Genomic DNA, 15,946 nt, shown 5'->3' on the forward strand with positions numbered 1-15,946 from the left:
ACAGGAGGGAGGCTGCTGGGGCCTGGGCACCAGGGACAGCCCAGGGACAGCCACACACGGCCCGGGTCACCCAGCACAATCCGTGTCACCTATCACAGTCGGTGTCACTCATCGCAGCCTCGGGGTCGATGCCGCTCCCGGCCGCCAGAGGGCGACAGCAGCGGGCTCCGCCACTCCCTCGGCGCCCCGGCAACAAGTGCCGAGCGCTGATTGGCCGAGCGCCCGCGGGGAGCGCCGCGATTGGTCCCCGTGCTCCCATCCGGACCTCCCCCCGCGGGGCCGCGGCCAGAGCGCGCCGCGCGCAGGACGGCCAATCAGAGAGGCGTGCGCCACGGCAACAGACGGGGACAGCCAATCAGCGTGCTCCGCGCCGCGCCAGGCTCCGCCTCCCCTGAAAACCGCGAAAACGCGCCGGGCGGCAGGAGCGGGAAGCGGTGGGCGGGGCCTGGGGGCTGCGCAGCCAATAGGGAGCGAGGGCGGGCTCGGCCCCGGTTCGATCCCGGTTCCGCTCCGATCCCGGCTGGGCCGGCCCGGGCCCATGGAGCCGGCCGAGGTGGAGTTCCTGGCCGAGAAGGAGCTGGTGACGATCGTGCCCAACTTCAGCCTCGACCGGATGCACCTCATCGGGGTTGGCAGGGCCGGGCTGGGCTGGGCTGGGCTGGGCTGGGCTGGGCTGAGGGGGCTGGAACGGGCCTGGGGCCTTGGGAACACGGCCTGGGGTGACCGTGAACGGGTCTGGGTTGGTCTGGGTGGGTCTTGGGGGCAAGGTTTGGGTCTGGGGAATGGGGTTTGAGGGACTGGGATTGAGGTGCTGGAGCTGGGGGGGTGAGGGAGAGGAGCTGGGGGGATTGGGATGGGTCTGAGGGGATGAGAGTGGGTCTGAGGGGATTGGGGTGGGTCTGGGGGGATGAGGGTGGATCTGAGGGGATGAGGGTGGGTCTGAGGGGATGAGGGTGGGTCTGAGGGGATTGGGGTGGGTCTGGGGGTATTGGGGTGGGTCTGAGGGGATTGGGGTGGGTCTGAGGGGATTGGGGTGGATCTGAGGGGATGAGGGTGGGTCTGAGGGGATTGGGGTGGGTCTGGGGGTATTGGGGTGGGTCTGAGGGGATTGGGGTGGGTCTGAGGGGATTGGGGTGGATCTGAGGGGATGAGGGTGGGTCTGAGGGGATTGGGGTGGGTCTGGGGGTATTGGGGTGGGACTGGGGGTATTGGGGTGGGGGTGAGGGGATGAGGGTGGGTCTGAGGGGATTAAGATGGGTCTGTGGGGATGAGGGTGGGTCTGGGGTGTTTGGGAACAGGGGGAGGAGATGGGGGATGGATTTGGGATGGAGGGATTCAGGAATGACAGGCAGAGGGTTGTGAGAAGAGGCAGAGGAGCAGCCCCCAGGAGGTTTGGAGGGAGCTGTGCTGTCCCTCACATCTCAGGGGGGACCCTGAGCCCCAGCTGGGGGTGTCCGGCTGTCCTGGGGCTGACCAGAACCTGGGGAGCCTCTGGGAACTGCATGTCCAGGGAGATGGAGTTTGAACTCCTCTGAAACGCCTTGGAATAGAAAATGTGCTGGAAACAGTTATTCCTTCTCAAGGGAGATGAGAGCAGAAATTCTGGGAAGTGAGAGGAGGAAATGCAGGATCAAATGTTTGACTCAGGCTTTTCCAGATCCTCTGGAAACTCTCACCACATTAGCAGAGTTCTGTGCAGTCCAAGCCGTGGTTGTTGCCTGCCTCTCATCCTTAATTTGTTTTCCAGGGAGATCTGGGTCCCTTCAATCCTGGCTTGCCAGTGGAAGTGCCTGTGTGGTTGGCCATTAATCTGAAGCAGAGGCAGAAGTGTCGGCTCATTCCCCCAGAGTGGATGGATGTTGGTGAGGATGGAGGCTCTGGCTCCAGCTCTGGCCTTCAGTGGGTGCAGTGCAAACATGAAATTAAAAATAATCTGTTTTTCACCATTAGTGGGGAGCTTAGTTCAAAAACACAAAGCAGCTGAGACAGAAGGATCTCATGTCCCACCACTGGAGTTTTTTGTTTACTTTGAGGGGTGGTGAGACTTGCTCAGAAGAAGTTTTAGGGACTTTGGGTCACAGAATCCCAGATTTTTTTAGGTTGGAAAATACCTCCAACCTCATCAGCTTGTGCCCATCTTGTCACCACCTCCAGGGATGGAGACTTCAAACCTCCCTGGGCAGCCCCTTCCAGTGTTTAACCACCCTTTCAGTCCAGGAATTCTGATGTCCAACCTAAACCTGAGGCTGTTTCCTCTCATCCTATCACCAATTCCTGGGCAAATCTCTGTGAGGAGGGAGACCTTGGAGGCATCCATGTCCTGATCCTGCAGAAACAGCGTGGATTTTCCTGGGGAGGAGGGAAAACACCCCTGGAGCATTGAAAGCCTGGCAAGAGCTGAGCATCCCTGGTTGTGTTTTAGGGAAACTGGAGGAAATCCGGGATCAGGAGCAGAAGGAGGACACCTTCACCCCAATGCCCAGTCCCTACTACATGGAGCTCACCAAGCTGCTGCTGAACTAGTGAGTAGGAGCTGGGCTGGGCCATTTTCCACCCCACTTGGTGTGAGCAGGGAGCATTTTTCAAGCTTTGCTTGGCAGCAGCCCCGCGGGGCGGTGGGGAAAGGGAGAGTTGAGGGAGCTTTCATCCCTCAGCCTGCCAGGATTTCGCAGCAGCGCTTCCCTGCTGGTGACTCTGCCTCTCAGAAGCTCGGGGATGGCTCCTCCGTGGCCTCATAATTGGGGCTGTGCTGCTTTATTGAGCAGCAGCTCAGCGTGGAGGCCTGGAGGAGCCGCCACACGCTCCGTGCTGCAATCTGTTCAGCAGCCTCCAGGCTCCTTGCTTGGCTCTCCTTCAGGAGGAAAGCTCCTCTTGCCTCAGCCTGGGAAGCAGGAGGCCGGGGATATTCCGAGCCTGAGCTCCTGCCTGCTGAGGCATTTCACTTGTGAAATCTGCTGGCTGGGATTTGTCTCGGCGAGGGCTCTGCTGACTTTTTAAGCCCTCCATTAAGCAGGGTGGGCATTCCAGCTCTGGCTTTTCCCCCTTGGAGAGGAGGCTCCTGGCGTGCTGCTCCTTCCCAGCACGCTGCAGCAGCCCTGACAGCTCTGTCCCTGTGCATCCATCCTGTCTCCCAGCTCCTTATGGCAGCACTGAGTGGCCTTCATGGGGTGATGGGGCACATCCCATCCTGCCCTTCCAGCTTAAATCTCCCTGATGGAGCCCCGAGGTGGGGATTCCATCCTGCCTGAGCCCTTGGGTTCCCCAGGTTTGGGGCCCTCTGTGTGCCTTGTACCAGCTGGGCAATTAAAGAGCAGAAGGATTCCAGTGACAGCCAGCTGCTGCATTGGAGCTGAGCATTCCTGGGGAAAGAACCCATCCCAGAAACGCCAGCAGGACAAGGGGCAGAGGGGGTTTTGGTGTGGAGCTGCAGACAAGGGGCAGAGGGGGTTTTGGTGTGGAGCTGCAGACAAGGAGCAGAGGGGGTTTTGGTGTGGAGCTGCAGACAAGGAGCAGAGGGGGCTTTGGTGTGGAGCTGCAGACAAGGAGCAGAGAGGATTTTAGTGTGGAGCTGCAGGCAAGGAGCAGAGGGGGTTTTAGTGTGGAGTTGCAGGCAAGGAGCAGAGGGGGTTTTAGTGTGGAGTCTCAGGTTTTTAGCAAACTGTCCTACAGGCTCAGGGTGGGGTGAGGCGGTGACAACGCCGCACAGTGACACCACCACTGGGTGACATAACCCCTCGGTGGCACAACCACACCCCCCTCAGAGCCTGCCCTGAGCCTGCCCTGCCTTTTCCTGCCCCAGTGCCTCTGACAACATCCCCAGGGCGGACGAGATCCGGACGCTGGTGAAGGACACGTGGGACACGCGCATGGCCAAGCTGCGCCTGTCCGCCGACAGCTTCGTGCGGCAGCAGGAGGCTCACGCCAAGGTGGGCCAGGAGCCCCCCAGGAGGGGTCTGGGGTGCTGAGGGAAAAGGGGAATGCTTGGCCTGGGTTGTGGGTGTGTCGCTGAGGAGCTGGAGGTGGGTATTGAACCTTTTGAGGAGTCATGGGATGGTTTGGGTTGGCTCTTAAAGATCTCGTTCTGCCCCTTTCCACACTTTGCCGTAGACCAGGGAGCTGCAAGCCCCATCCAGCTTGTCCTTGAGGGCTTCCAGGCATGGGGAGTGCTCCTGAAATGGTGCTTGGGTGCTTCTCTTGCCCAGGGCTGGCAGCTGGGTCGGTCCCTTGGGGTGTTACCAAAGGGAGCTGTGAGCTGCTTCACAAGTACCTGGTCTTCTCCAATCCTGTTGTTTGCCCTTCCAGCTGGATAACTTAACCCTGATGGAGATCAACACCACTGGGACTTTCCTCACCCAGGCCTTGGATCACATGTACAAGCTCCGGACCAACCTCCAGCCTGGCGAGGGCTCCCACTCCCAGGACTTCTGACGGGGAGCTGGGAAGGAGCTGCTTCACCTGGGCAGCCCCCACCTCCCTGCAGGGACTGCCAGCCCTCAAACCTCCCCTCAGGGCTGGGCGGGAATTGCTCCAGAGCTGCTGCAGCATCCCCAGAGCCTGGTGCAGGGGCTTTTTGCCCTCCCTCCCCCAGGGGTTTTTACTCTCCATCCTGGGGTTGTCCCCACCCCCTTTTGGGGCACTTTTACGCCCTCCCTACCTTTTTGTCATCCCCCAAAACACAGCTTTGTTCAGGGTCCGGCCCTGTCCATGTCCCTTTCCCTATTTACAGCTCTGGGATGTGGCACTGAGGGTGATGCAGGGCACAGGGTGAGCTTGGGGACATCAGCTCTTTGTCACTCTGTCCTGTCTATCTTCCCCCTTGGAGTCACCATGTCCTGTCCTTGTCCCAGTCCAGGTGCCTCTCAGTGTGGTGTCACCACATCCCCTTACCTGTGGCACAACTCTTGTGACCCCAGCTCTGTCACCACATCCTGCCCATTAAACACTCCTTGTGTCCCCTGGCATGGTGGCACCATGTCCCCACAGGGCACCAACAGAGCATTGTCCAAGTGTCCCCACTGCAGTGTCCCTGCAGGGCATGAAGATCCCAGTGCCACTGTCCCTGTGTGCCTCAGAGCACGAGAAGAGGACAGTGGCACTGTCCCCATGTCCCCTCGGGGCACGAAGAGAGGACAGTGGCACTGTCCCCATGTCCCCTCTGGGCACAGAGAGAAGGTGGTGCCACTGTCCCCATGTCCCCTTAGGGTGGTGCCACTGTCCCCATGTCTCCTTGGAGTGGTGCCACTGTCCCCATGTCCCCTTGGGGCATGAAGATCAGGGCAGTACCACTGTTCTCTGTCCCCTCCGGACTAGAAAAGTGGTGCCACTGTCCCCGTGTCCCCTCGGGGCACAAAGAGCAGGCGGTGCCACTGTCCCCACGTCCCCTGGGGCGGTGCCACTGTCCCCGTGTCCCCTCGGGGCCCCGGGCAGGGTGGCAGCTGTGCAGCCTCTCCCCGGTGACTCTGGGCGGATCTCTCGGGTTGTACTTCAGCGAGGGAACTTCTGAGGGCAGCACAGGCCACACACTGCCTTGAAAGGCAGAAATTTCGGGGCGGTGCTTCCATGGATTTCCTCAGAGCCTTGGGGAAAAAAATAAAAAAAAAAAAAAAAAAGAAAAAGGAGAAAGAAGGGAAGATGTGGCGGCAATGAGGTGTCTGCTGGGGAGATCAGCTGGGAAGCAGATCCATATGCTCTTTGGAGAAGGACAAAAGAAAATGGTTTTCCCTCTCAGATGCCAGGCTGTGGGGAAATACCAGAATATCAACCAGCTTTATTTTTGTAATATTTGGGGTTTTAATCTGAAGCTGTCTGTGAAAAAAAAAAAAAAGATAATAATAAAATAATTGCAGCTGAAGAAAGGCATCAGATGAATCCTGGGCTGTGTCACAAACAATGCTTGGAAAATCCCGCAGCTCCCCTTTGGCTCCGGGCCCGTTTCCCTGCGGCAGAGGGACAGGCAAGGGCAGCATCCAGGGCAGGATCCTGGAGGGAGTCAGGGCAGAGTCCTGGGCAGGATCCAGGTGGGATTCAGGGCAGGATCCAGGCAAGATCCAGGGCAGGATCCTGGAGGGATTCAGGGCAGAATCCAGGTAGGATTTGGGGCAGGATTCAGGTAAGATTTAGACAGGATCCAGGCAGAATCCTGACAGGATTCAGGCAGGATCTAGGGCAGAATCTAGGTGGGATCCAGGGCAGGATTCAGGCAGGATCCTGGCAGGTCCAGGGCAGAATCCAGGCAGGATCCAGAGCAGGATTCAGGTGGGATTCGGACAGGATCTGGGGCAGGATCCAGGGCAGGATTCTAGCAGGATCTGCGGCAGGATTGGGGGCAGGATCCAAGCAGAATCCAGGGCAGGATTCAGACAGGATCTAGGGCAGGATCCAGGCAAGATTCAAGCAGGATCTAGGGCAGGATCCAGGCAGGATCTGGGGGAGGATTCAAGCAGGATCCAGGACAGGATTCAAGCACGATCCAGGCAGGATTCAGCCAGGATCTAGAGCAGGATTCAAGCAGGATCCAGGACAGGATTTGAGCAGGATCCAGGGCAGGATCCAGGCAGGATTCAGCCAGGATCTAGAGCAGGATCCAGGCAGGATTTGGGGCAGGATCCAGGGCAAGATCCAAGCAGGATTCAGGGCAGGATCTGGGGCAGGATACAGACAGGATCTAGGGCAGGACCCAGGCGGAACCTAGGCTAGGATTCAAGCAGGATCCAGGAAGAATCCAGAGCAGGATTCAAGCAGAATCCAGACAGGATCTAGGGCACGATCCAGGGCAAGACTCAAGCAGGATCTACACAGGCTCCAGGGCACGATCCAGGGAGGATCTGGAACAGGATCCAGGCGGATCCAGGCGGATCCAGGCGGGCTGTGGCCGCAGCAGGGCCGTGCTGTTGGCAGCTCTCGTTATTCCCAGTGGTGCCCCGGGGTGCCAGGCTGCCAGCGCTGCCCTTCCCGAGCACCTGGGCCGGGCTCCCGCTGCCATCTGTGCCATTCCTGTGCCATTCCTGTGCCATTCCTGCCCACCCGGGGGCTGGCACGGCGGGAGGATGGCAGGAATGACGGCAGGAGCTGTGCTCGGAGCAGGGCTGCCTTCCCCAGGGAGAAAGGATTCCTTGCCGTCGTTGAGGAAGAGTTTATTTGGGGGTTTTTTTTGGGGATGTTTTCAGGAATTACAGCAATAAATTCATAAATACCTATTTACTACAGTCAACAAATAATATATTACATTACAATTAATTCCAACAAGGTACACTTCGAACATGTTTAGGGTTGGGTTTTTCTCCTTTTTTGGCGTTTTTTTTTTTTGTTTTCTTTCACAGCATCCAACCTGCCCCCAGCAGGCTCTGCCGTCCTCTCCTTCCTCCCAGCCCTTCCAGGCTCTGGCACAGCTGCTCCAGCAATTCTGCACGGACACAAATTCTCACCACAACCCCAGGATGGGGGGGAAATTGGTCCAAAAACCCAGAATCCAGGCTGGTGAGGAGGGAAAATCAGCACAGGAGCTGCTACAAAGCAAGGCTGCATCCCAGCCAGGCTCCTCAGCACGGCGAGGGATAAATTGCCAATGATTTTCCATCCCTGCCTTCTTCCCCCTCCCTCTGCCACGGCACACAGGAAGGGAAAGCAGCGAATTTTGCCGTGTTAAAATTCCCTTCGAAGCCCGGAGCTGGCAGCGGCGAGGCCAGAGGCTGGCGAGGCAATTGGGGATTTAAAAAAGATTAAACTAATTTCTGTCACAAGGGCGTTTTGCTTTTTAATCTTGCCCAGCTTTTTTTTTCTCTTTTTTTTTTGTGTGTGTTTGGTGAAGCCAATGAGAGAGCAGGGAGCAGGGGGGGCGTGGGGGGGTTAATGCTTTCCTTTGCCAGTGCAACGAGGGAATTTAAAGCAGGAAGCAGAGGTCACCTTTTCCCAGAGATGTGAAGCTGGTCTCGTGGCGAATTAAAAACAATTTCTAATAAATAATTTAAAAATAACAGTCAAATAAAAAAGGCCCTCCCGGGGGGAGGGGAGGCGGGGCACACGCTGGTTTTCAGCAAGAGGATAAAAATGGCACCAGGCCTGACCCTGGTGGCACCAGGACATCCCTGCCCGCCTGCGGGCACAGCTCCTCGTGGATTGTCCCCAAAGTGCCACCACGAGACCCCACGGGACCCGCTCTCCCTGTGCCCAAACTGCCTTAGAGCTGCTCTGATTGTCTTGGTACTTTTTGGGGGTGACAAAGACACCCCAGTGCCACCCACCCCTGAACCCTCCACCCTCTCCACGCAATTCCTTGGGATTTTTCCTTTGGCAGATGGAGCCTGGGCAAGGCTCAGACACCACCCAGCACTGTGACACCCACGATGACCCAGCTGGAGCAGAAAAAGCCCCAGAAAGCAAAGAAAAAAGGGTAAAAATAAAAAAAAAACACAGAAGGGTGGAAAGGCTCAGCTTCTCGAGGGCCTGGTGGTGGGACAGGACCTGCCCCAGTGGAAAAGGGGATTTATTTTTCCTGGGTTTCAATTCTTTTTAAAACATTTCAATATCTTTTCTGGCCCGACCAGCAGCAGTACAAACACTAAAAGAGAGTTAATCCTTTTGCCAAATGAAAAAAAAAGGAAAACAAACTAGAAAGAAAGCAAAAACAGGGAGGGAGAAGGAGGGGGGGAAAAAAAGGAAAAAAAAAAGCAGAAACATCTTAAAAAAAAGGCAAGCTTTTTATAACAATAATTAAAGCAATAAAAACATACAAAACTTTGTTGTTTTTTAATATATATACACAGTACAAGGCTGAAGCACCTTTTTATTTTTTTCCTCTTTTTTTTCCGCCTGCTCAATCCCAAAGCCGGGGTGACAAAGTGACCCCACGCGTGTCCCTGCCCCTTCCCCACCAACCAGGAACAAAAAGGGACCTTCAACCAGTTTATTGACTTTATTTGTTGATAGCGAAGTGCATTTCCAGGGGGAGCCCCGGGCTGGGGGTGCCGTGCTGGGAGCGGGATCCGGCAGCACCCGGGGCCCCGCCGGGTTTAGTGTTGTCGGTGGAGTCTTTTCATTGTCTTTCCTTTTTTTTTTTTTTTTTCTATTTTTTTTTTTTTTTTTTTAGAAAAAAGAACCAAAGAACCAACAAAAATGAGCGTTATAAAGTGTGGGTGGGTGGCGGGGGGCGCTTCAGAGCCCCCGGAGGAGGGGACAGGAGGGGACATGCCGGGGGCTGCTGGCCGTGGGATGGGCTCCCGGCTCCTCCCGGCTCCCGTTTGCTTCATGCATGGCACATTCTCCATTGATTTATTTCTCTTTTTATTTTTTTTTTGTTTGTTTTGTTTTCTTCCTTTTATTATTAATGATTTTGTTGTCATGGTTTGGGCTTCTTCTTCTTCTTCTTTTTTTTGTTTTTTTTTTTTTCCCGTTCGGTTTTTGTTTTTTTTTTTTTTTTTAATTTTATTTTCGTAGCTTCAAACCTCCCAGTGAAAAATATTAAATATTCAAGGTAATAAAATAGATTATTATTTCTAGACTATATGTTCGGCCTGGCCCAAGGAGCGTCACCTGGGATACCCCTTGAAGTAACCCCTAGACCACTGCATTGCAGGCAAGGCAAGGCACTTCCGCAGGTGATCCAGCTCGGCTTGCAGGCGCTCCCGCTCCGACACCATCTTCTGCTTCTGGCTCCTCAGCTCCTGCAGGCAGCAGGGAATGGGAATGGTCAGACAGCTCCAGGGGAGGGGAACGGCAGGGGGAGAGGCTGGGGAGGGTGCTGGGAATGGGCAGTGCAGGGAATGGACGGGGAATGGGGCAGTGAAGGGATGGACAGTGCAGGAAACAGGGAATGGGGCAGTGCAGGGAATGGACAGGGAATGGGGCAGTCCAGGGAATGGGCAGGGAATGGGGCAGTGAAGGGATGGGCAGTGCAGGAAACAGGGAATGGGGCAGTGCAGGGAATGGACAGGGAATGGGGCAGTGCAGGAAACAGGGAATGGGGCAGTGCTGGGAATGGGCAGTGCAGGGAATGGGCAGGGAATGGGGCAGTGAAGGGATGGGCAGTGCAGGAAACAGGGAATGGGGCAGTGAAGGGATGGGCAGTGCAGGGAATGGGGCAGTGCAGGGATGGGCAGTGCAGGAAACAGGGAATGGGGCAGTGAAGGGAATGGACAGGGAATGGGGCAGTGAAGGGATGGGCAGTGCAGGAAACAGTCATGACAGGGAATGAGCAGTGCAAGGAATGGACAGGGAATGGGTGCTACAGGGAATGGGCACTGCAGGGAATGGGCACTGCAAGGTTTGGGAAAGAGCACGGAATGGGCAGTGCATGGATGGGGCACTGCACGGCATGGGGGCTGCAGGGAATGGGCAGTGCAGTGTTTGGGATACAGCAGGGAATGGGGAACTGCACAGGATGGGTGCAATGCAGGTAGATGGGTGTGCTGTGGGAGGATTGGGGTGCCCAAGAAGATCCCAAGAAAGCTGGGCACCCACAGATCCTGGTGCCCAGGGCATAGTGTGCCATAGGGATGGGGTGCCCAGGGGATGGGTGTCCAAGGGGATGCAAACCTAGGGGATGTGTGCCCAGGGACTGTGTGCCCACCCACTCACCGCCATGCTGTGTGACAGCTGCTCAGCTGTCAGGCTCAGGGTGTAGTGCTGGGCCTCCAGCCGCCGGCACTGTGTCTGCAGCACCTGGCGCTCCAGGTTTTGTTCTGCAACAGCCAAAGGACAAGGGCTGAGCACGGCTCCTCCAGCTCCCTGCACCACCCACGGAGAGTGCCAGCCCTGCTCTGGGCTCTGCCCAGCCAGCAGTGATTGCCCCCAGCATCCCAGGGCGTTCCCAACCCTGGCACTGCCCGTGGGGAACCTTCAGGGAGGACACTGGGCAGCTATGAACACGCTGACTTTTCATGCACACATTAATTTTTGCAAAAACAACAACACTGCCTGTTGCTCTCATGCTGCTCCTGCACTGCTGGAGACCCCCCCAGTGCTTCCCCAGCCCACCCCAGCAGAAACCAGCGACACCTCCCACAGCACAAACTGGCATTTCACCCTCCCTGCCCAACACCCCTTACCTTCTATATGTTCCTGGTAAGCTTCAAAAATTGCCTCGATCCCTTGCCACTTGGGCCTGGGGTAATCTTCCTCCTCTTCCTCGTCTTCCTCCTCCTCCTCCTCCTCCTCCTCGTCCTCGGAGTCCCGGGGCAGGGGCGGTGCCTCGGCCGTGCCGTTGTGCGGGGCCAGGCGGGAGGGCGCCTGCAGCTCGGGGATGTTGTAGTGGATGGAGGTGTCCAGCTTGTGGTTCTGCTCCGCCGCCGTCCCCCCTGTGGGCAGCCACAGTCAGCCCCTGCCCGCTCCCCTCAGCCCCTCGAGGATTAATTCCACCCTTCACAGACTTTTTGGGGGTATTACTGGCGGGTTTTTATCACTCCTGGTGCACCGGGAAAATTTTATTTATTTCAGCCGCTCAGTGGAGTGAGTTTGGAGGCTTTGGAGCTGTATTGTCCCTAATCTTTAGCTCCAGCAATGAGGCTGCCAGTGCCAAACCCTGGTGGGGGACAAGGGGGTGATATCCCAGTACCCAACCAGGCTCCTGCATCCCTGCCGCTTTTCCTGGACATCAGGGAGAATTTCTTGATTGGTAGAGTTGTTAAACACTGGAAGGAGCTGCCCTGAGAGGTGGTGGAGTCCCCATCCCTGGAGGGATTCAAGGAGGGCTCAACGCCGCACTCAGTGCAGAGTATTACTGTATTACTTTAGATTTGTAAGTTAGGCCTGTAAGGAAGTTATTGTTTTGTGGTATAGTAAATTCTCTAAGAATCCCTTGCTAAATTAAGTTATCAATTAAGTTTAAATGCTGTTAAGTTTTAGTGCTGTTAAATTTAAGTTAAGTGCTGTTGAGCCTTTAAACATAACCTGTTGATCAAGTCCAGCCTCAGTTTAGAACAGAGATCTACTCTGAACTTGTGACTCAACACAAGGGTCTTCCAACATTCCTTTTTGTCCTTACCCTTTCCTATCCTTTTGTTTCCCCCACCTCCAGCCTCCACACAGATTATTTGGGGTTTATTTATTGACTTGGCATTTTTGTTTGCTTTTTCTCAGAGCGCTTTAACCATCCAACAAACAGGAGAGAGAACCTTGCCAACGAACTTTGTTGTGATCCTGGTTTTACCCTAAACTTGGCTTTGCTGACGATTCCTTAAGTGACTTTAATTCCCAACAACTTCCAACGTTACCTTTGTGCTTCTGCAGCGCCTTCTGCGTGGACTGCAGCACCGACTCGTGGAACTGGTGGGCAAACTCCTCAGCAATGAAGGGCTCCCAGGGCTTGCTCTTGCCGTTCATGCTGTGGGACAGCGGCACCGGGATGTCCTTGGGCAGGGGACCCCTGACGTAGCTGAGGATGCTCAGAGCCTTCTTGCCCGGGTGCCCATCGCTCAGCCGGGGCTTCTCCGGCGCCGTGCCCGACTCCTTGGGCCTGCCTGGCTCCTGGGCTCTCAGCTGCTCCAACCTGGAGGCTTCTGCCACCTTCGGCACCTCCGGCACGGAGACGGCGATGCCCACGGGTTTGTCCAGGTCCAGCAGGAGCGGAGGCACTGGAGGCTCTTTGGGAAGAGGAGGAGCAGTTGGCTGCAGCCAGGACTGTGTGTGCCCCTCAAGGCAAAGCTGTGCCCCCCAACCCAAGACCCAGGAAAGGGTTGAGGTGCTTACCAGTGCTGGGGGCACCGGGGCTGTCCCGCGGGGAGCTCTTCACCACCACGGCGGCCGGCGTGGTCTTCTGCTTCATGGCCTGCAGCATCTCCACCAGCTTCTCCTTGTCTGCAGCATGGGAAGCTGAGCTTTAGTGTAGCCTCAGCTCAGCAGAGCGAGCTCAGGGCCCCAGGCAGATCCCCCAGAGCACCCCCAGCCCCAGCGTGCACAGGGCCACGGCTGTTACCTTTCCTCTTCTCGGCGCTGATGTGCGTGAGGTTGAAGATGGTGAGGAAGCGCTTCTTCTCCTCGAAGTTGGGGCTGTTGTTCATCTCGTCGGGGCTGTAGCGCGTGGAGAGGGGCAGGCGGGGCGAGGGCGTGCGGCGCTTGTTCTGCACCGTGGGCGGAGAGGGGCTCCGCTCCCGCAGCATCCGCCGCCGCTTGCGCCGCTTCTGGCTCAGCAGCTCCTCCTTCTGCTGCTGCGTGGTGAGCCCGAAGAGCTGCAGGAACTCCAGCTTCTGGGGCGAGCAGGGGCACAGCAGAGCAGGGTCACACCCCATCCTCGCCTTCATCCCCGTTCTCACTGCCATGCCCACTGCCATCCTCATCTTCAGTCCTATTCCCATCCTCATGCCCACACTCACCCCTGTTGCAATCTCCATCTCCATTCCCATCCCCATCCCCATCTCCATTCCCCATCTCCATTCTCATGCCCGTTCCCCTCATCCTCATTTTCATTCTCATTCCTATCCCCGTCCTCACCCCAACCCCATTCCCGTTCCAATGCCCATCCTTATTGCCATCCATCCCCATTTCCATCCCCATACTTATGCCCACCCTCATCCCTGTTGCAATCCCCATCTCCATTCCCACTCCCATTCTCATGCCCATTCCCCTCATCCTCATTTTCATTCCCATTCCTATCCCCATCCTCATCCTCATCCTCATCCTCATCCCACCCCCATTCCCATTCCAGTGCCCATCCTTACTGCCATCCCCATTCCCATCCCCACTTCCATCCCCATCTCCATCCCTATCCTCATCATCCCCCCCTCATCATGCCTCTGCACACATGTGGGGTGATGGCTACACTGGGCACTGGGGACTGGTGTAAAGGAGGGGCTGCTCCCCCAGGGGACAGGGAGGGCACAGGTGTGCCACCAGTACCTCAGAGGACGTGTCCAGCTTCAGCGGGGGCTGCTCAGCCACGCAGCGGAGATGGGCCCGCACCTCCTCCTCGTCGCTGTCGTCACAGGAGTCATCCAGGTCATAGTAGTACCCTGGGGATGGGGAGAGGCTGCTGGGAGGCTGGGAACACCGTGGGGACCTGGGGAACCCCACTGGGGACGGGAGTGCAGCAGGGTAGGATGTCAGAGAGGAGTGATGTGGGGAGTGCAACCCAATGGAGCCCCGTCCCTTCTCCACCAGCTGTGGCACCTCGGAGGGCATGGCCCATCCCTGCGTATCCTCTTGGCATCGCTCTGGGACGGGTGGCAGGGGGTCAACGGGGCACAGGCTGGGGACACCGTGGCGGAGCCCCCATCCCACTGGAGCGGGGACAGCAATTCCAGCCCCTCCCAGCTCTCTGTCTCCTCCTCATCGCTGTTCTCATCCCCACTCCATCAGCGCCATCAATATTTAAAACCCTCTTATTAGCTCCAGTTCATCATTTATTCATGGGGCACGTCTGCGGCGCAGCAGGGTTTACCGGAGCGCTCGGAACGCCGGCATCCCCGGGAGCCCCCCGGTACCGGGGGGGACACCCCTGCTCCCTCACCTTTCTCACGGGCCTCCCGCCGCCGCCGCTCCTCCAGGTCCAGCTTGCTGACCAGCCTGCGGTGCTGCTGCACGAACTCGTCGTAGATGTACATGGGGTCCTGGGCGCGGGGCTGGGGGGGCCTGTAGGGCGAGCTGGGCTTGCTGGCCTCGGGGAACGGCGTGCCCGGGGCTCTCTGCTGGCTCAGGATGCTCTGAGTGGACTTTTCCAGCTCAGCTAGGAAGGGCGTGTGGGTGAAGGCCCCGTGCTCCGGGGCGCCGGGCTCCCGTCCCGGCGGGTATTTCTCCAGAGCATCCCTCTTCCTCGGGCCCTCCTCCAGCTTCTCCGGGCAGAAAACCCGCTCCACCTTCACCAGAGGGATGCCCTGGCGGCCGGGCTCGAAGGGCGCCGGGTGGCTGTGGAGGGCGTGGGGCTCGGGGAGGCGCCGGGGAGGGTCGGGGGGGCTCTCCATCAGCGAGACGGGGTTCCAGAGGGACGTGGTGACGGGGTGGTGCTGGGGTTTGGGGGAGATGAGGGGTGGGGGCCCGCCAAAGTGCTGCCCTGGCTCCCGGCTGCTCGGCTCGTGGCGGCTCGATCCCAGCCTGCGGGGAGAGGAGAGCACCGGGCAGTGAGGAGCTGGCACTGCCAATGGAGAGCTGGCAGCGCTCCAGCCCTGGGAGATTTTGGGGGAAAACACGCCTGTTAGGAACACCCAGAGTGGTTTATGCACGTGGGGCTGCCACACTTGTCCCCTCCACGCCACAAACCTGAGGGATGGGGGCAGAGTTAGGGCTGTGCATGGGCAGGTCGAGCATGGATGTGGCTGCATCCCAGGAGCACAGGGCTGGAGACCCCAGCCTTGACCCTGGCGTGGGGACAAGCCAGCCACCAGCCCTGCCACAGCCCCGTGGCGAGGGCAGCACCCCGGCACAGCCCTCCTCTGACAGCAGGAGCCGGAGCCAGCCCATCACAGGATAAATATTTCATGTGCCCAAGCTGTGCATTTAACACTTTTCCGCTCCAGCGCCCCGGAGCAGCGAGTTCAGCCCAGCGCCGCCACGGAGTCACCGCCTGCCCCCCGGGATCCATCCCTGTGCTGGATGCAGGAAAAGGATGGGCATGGAATATCCCCAGCTGCAGGTGTCTGGGGGTGACCTTGCTGCCTCCTCTCCGCTCTGGGGTGGGAGGAGCGGATGGGAAGGGAGCCTGCGGCGGGCGCTCGCCTTTGTGCCACCCCGTGATCCGCTCCTTATTATCCTCGATGAGCCGCGCTAATCCCCTGGATACCCAAAAATAACAAAGGGAGCAGGCGGCAGAGCTGCCTGGATGAGCCTGCACCGCTGAAGTGCTCAGCCACGGGGGCGAGCAAGGCCCTGTCGATCAACCCGGGGCTGTGGGCACGCTCTGCTGCCCCCCAAACTGCCCGGGCTTGGCACAGGTGCCCCCCAAACGAGGCATCCACCGCCCAGCCCCGCTGCCTGGGAGGGGGGAGCTGCAATTAGCGGGGCTGGTGGCTGGGCAGCACCTGGC

General features: G+C 57.9%; 2 protein-coding genes across 7 annotated transcripts in view; one reads left to right on the plus strand and one right to left on the minus strand.

Moving 5' to 3' along the window:
- The first annotated feature begins 480 nt into the window (after positions 1-480).
- GINS2 (GINS complex subunit 2) lies at positions 481-5,859 on the plus strand. Its single transcript, XM_063167577.1, has 5 exons — positions 481-628; positions 1,748-1,862; positions 2,423-2,522; positions 3,800-3,926; positions 4,303-5,859. The coding sequence occupies exons 1-5, from the start codon at positions 539-541 to the stop codon at positions 4,426-4,428; spliced, it is 558 nt and encodes a 185-aa protein (XP_063023647.1). The 5' UTR covers positions 481-538; the 3' UTR covers positions 4,429-5,859.
- Positions 5,860-8,677: 2,818 nt separating this feature from the next.
- Positions 8,678-15,946, minus strand: part of GSE1 (Gse1 coiled-coil protein) — a 105,262-nt gene continuing 97,993 nt past the window's right edge. For 4 of the 6 annotated variants that reach the window (XM_063168141.1, XM_063168142.1, XM_063168146.1 and 1 more), the window contains 8 exons: positions 14,438-15,018; positions 13,828-13,940; positions 12,908-13,178; positions 12,682-12,804; positions 12,207-12,575; positions 11,043-11,291; positions 10,573-10,676; positions 8,678-9,659 (listed from right to left, as the gene is read on the minus strand). In XM_063168141.1, the coding sequence (XP_063024211.1) occupies positions 9,525-9,659; positions 10,573-10,676; positions 11,043-11,291; positions 12,207-12,575; positions 12,682-12,804; positions 12,908-13,178; positions 13,828-13,940; positions 14,438-15,018 (1,945 nt within the window). In that variant the 3' untranslated portion in view covers positions 8,678-9,524. The remainder of the gene's footprint in view (positions 9,660-10,572; positions 10,677-11,042; positions 11,292-12,206; positions 12,576-12,681; positions 12,805-12,907; positions 13,179-13,827; positions 13,941-14,437; positions 15,019-15,946) is intronic. The other 2 variants (XM_063168144.1, XM_063168143.1) reach the window with 1 other exon arrangement.

This window comes from Melospiza melodia, chromosome 13, assembly GCF_035770615.1.
Source record: "Melospiza melodia melodia isolate bMelMel2 chromosome 13, bMelMel2.pri, whole genome shotgun sequence".
Classification (NCBI taxonomy): Eukaryota; Metazoa; Chordata; class Aves; order Passeriformes; family Passerellidae; genus Melospiza; species Melospiza melodia.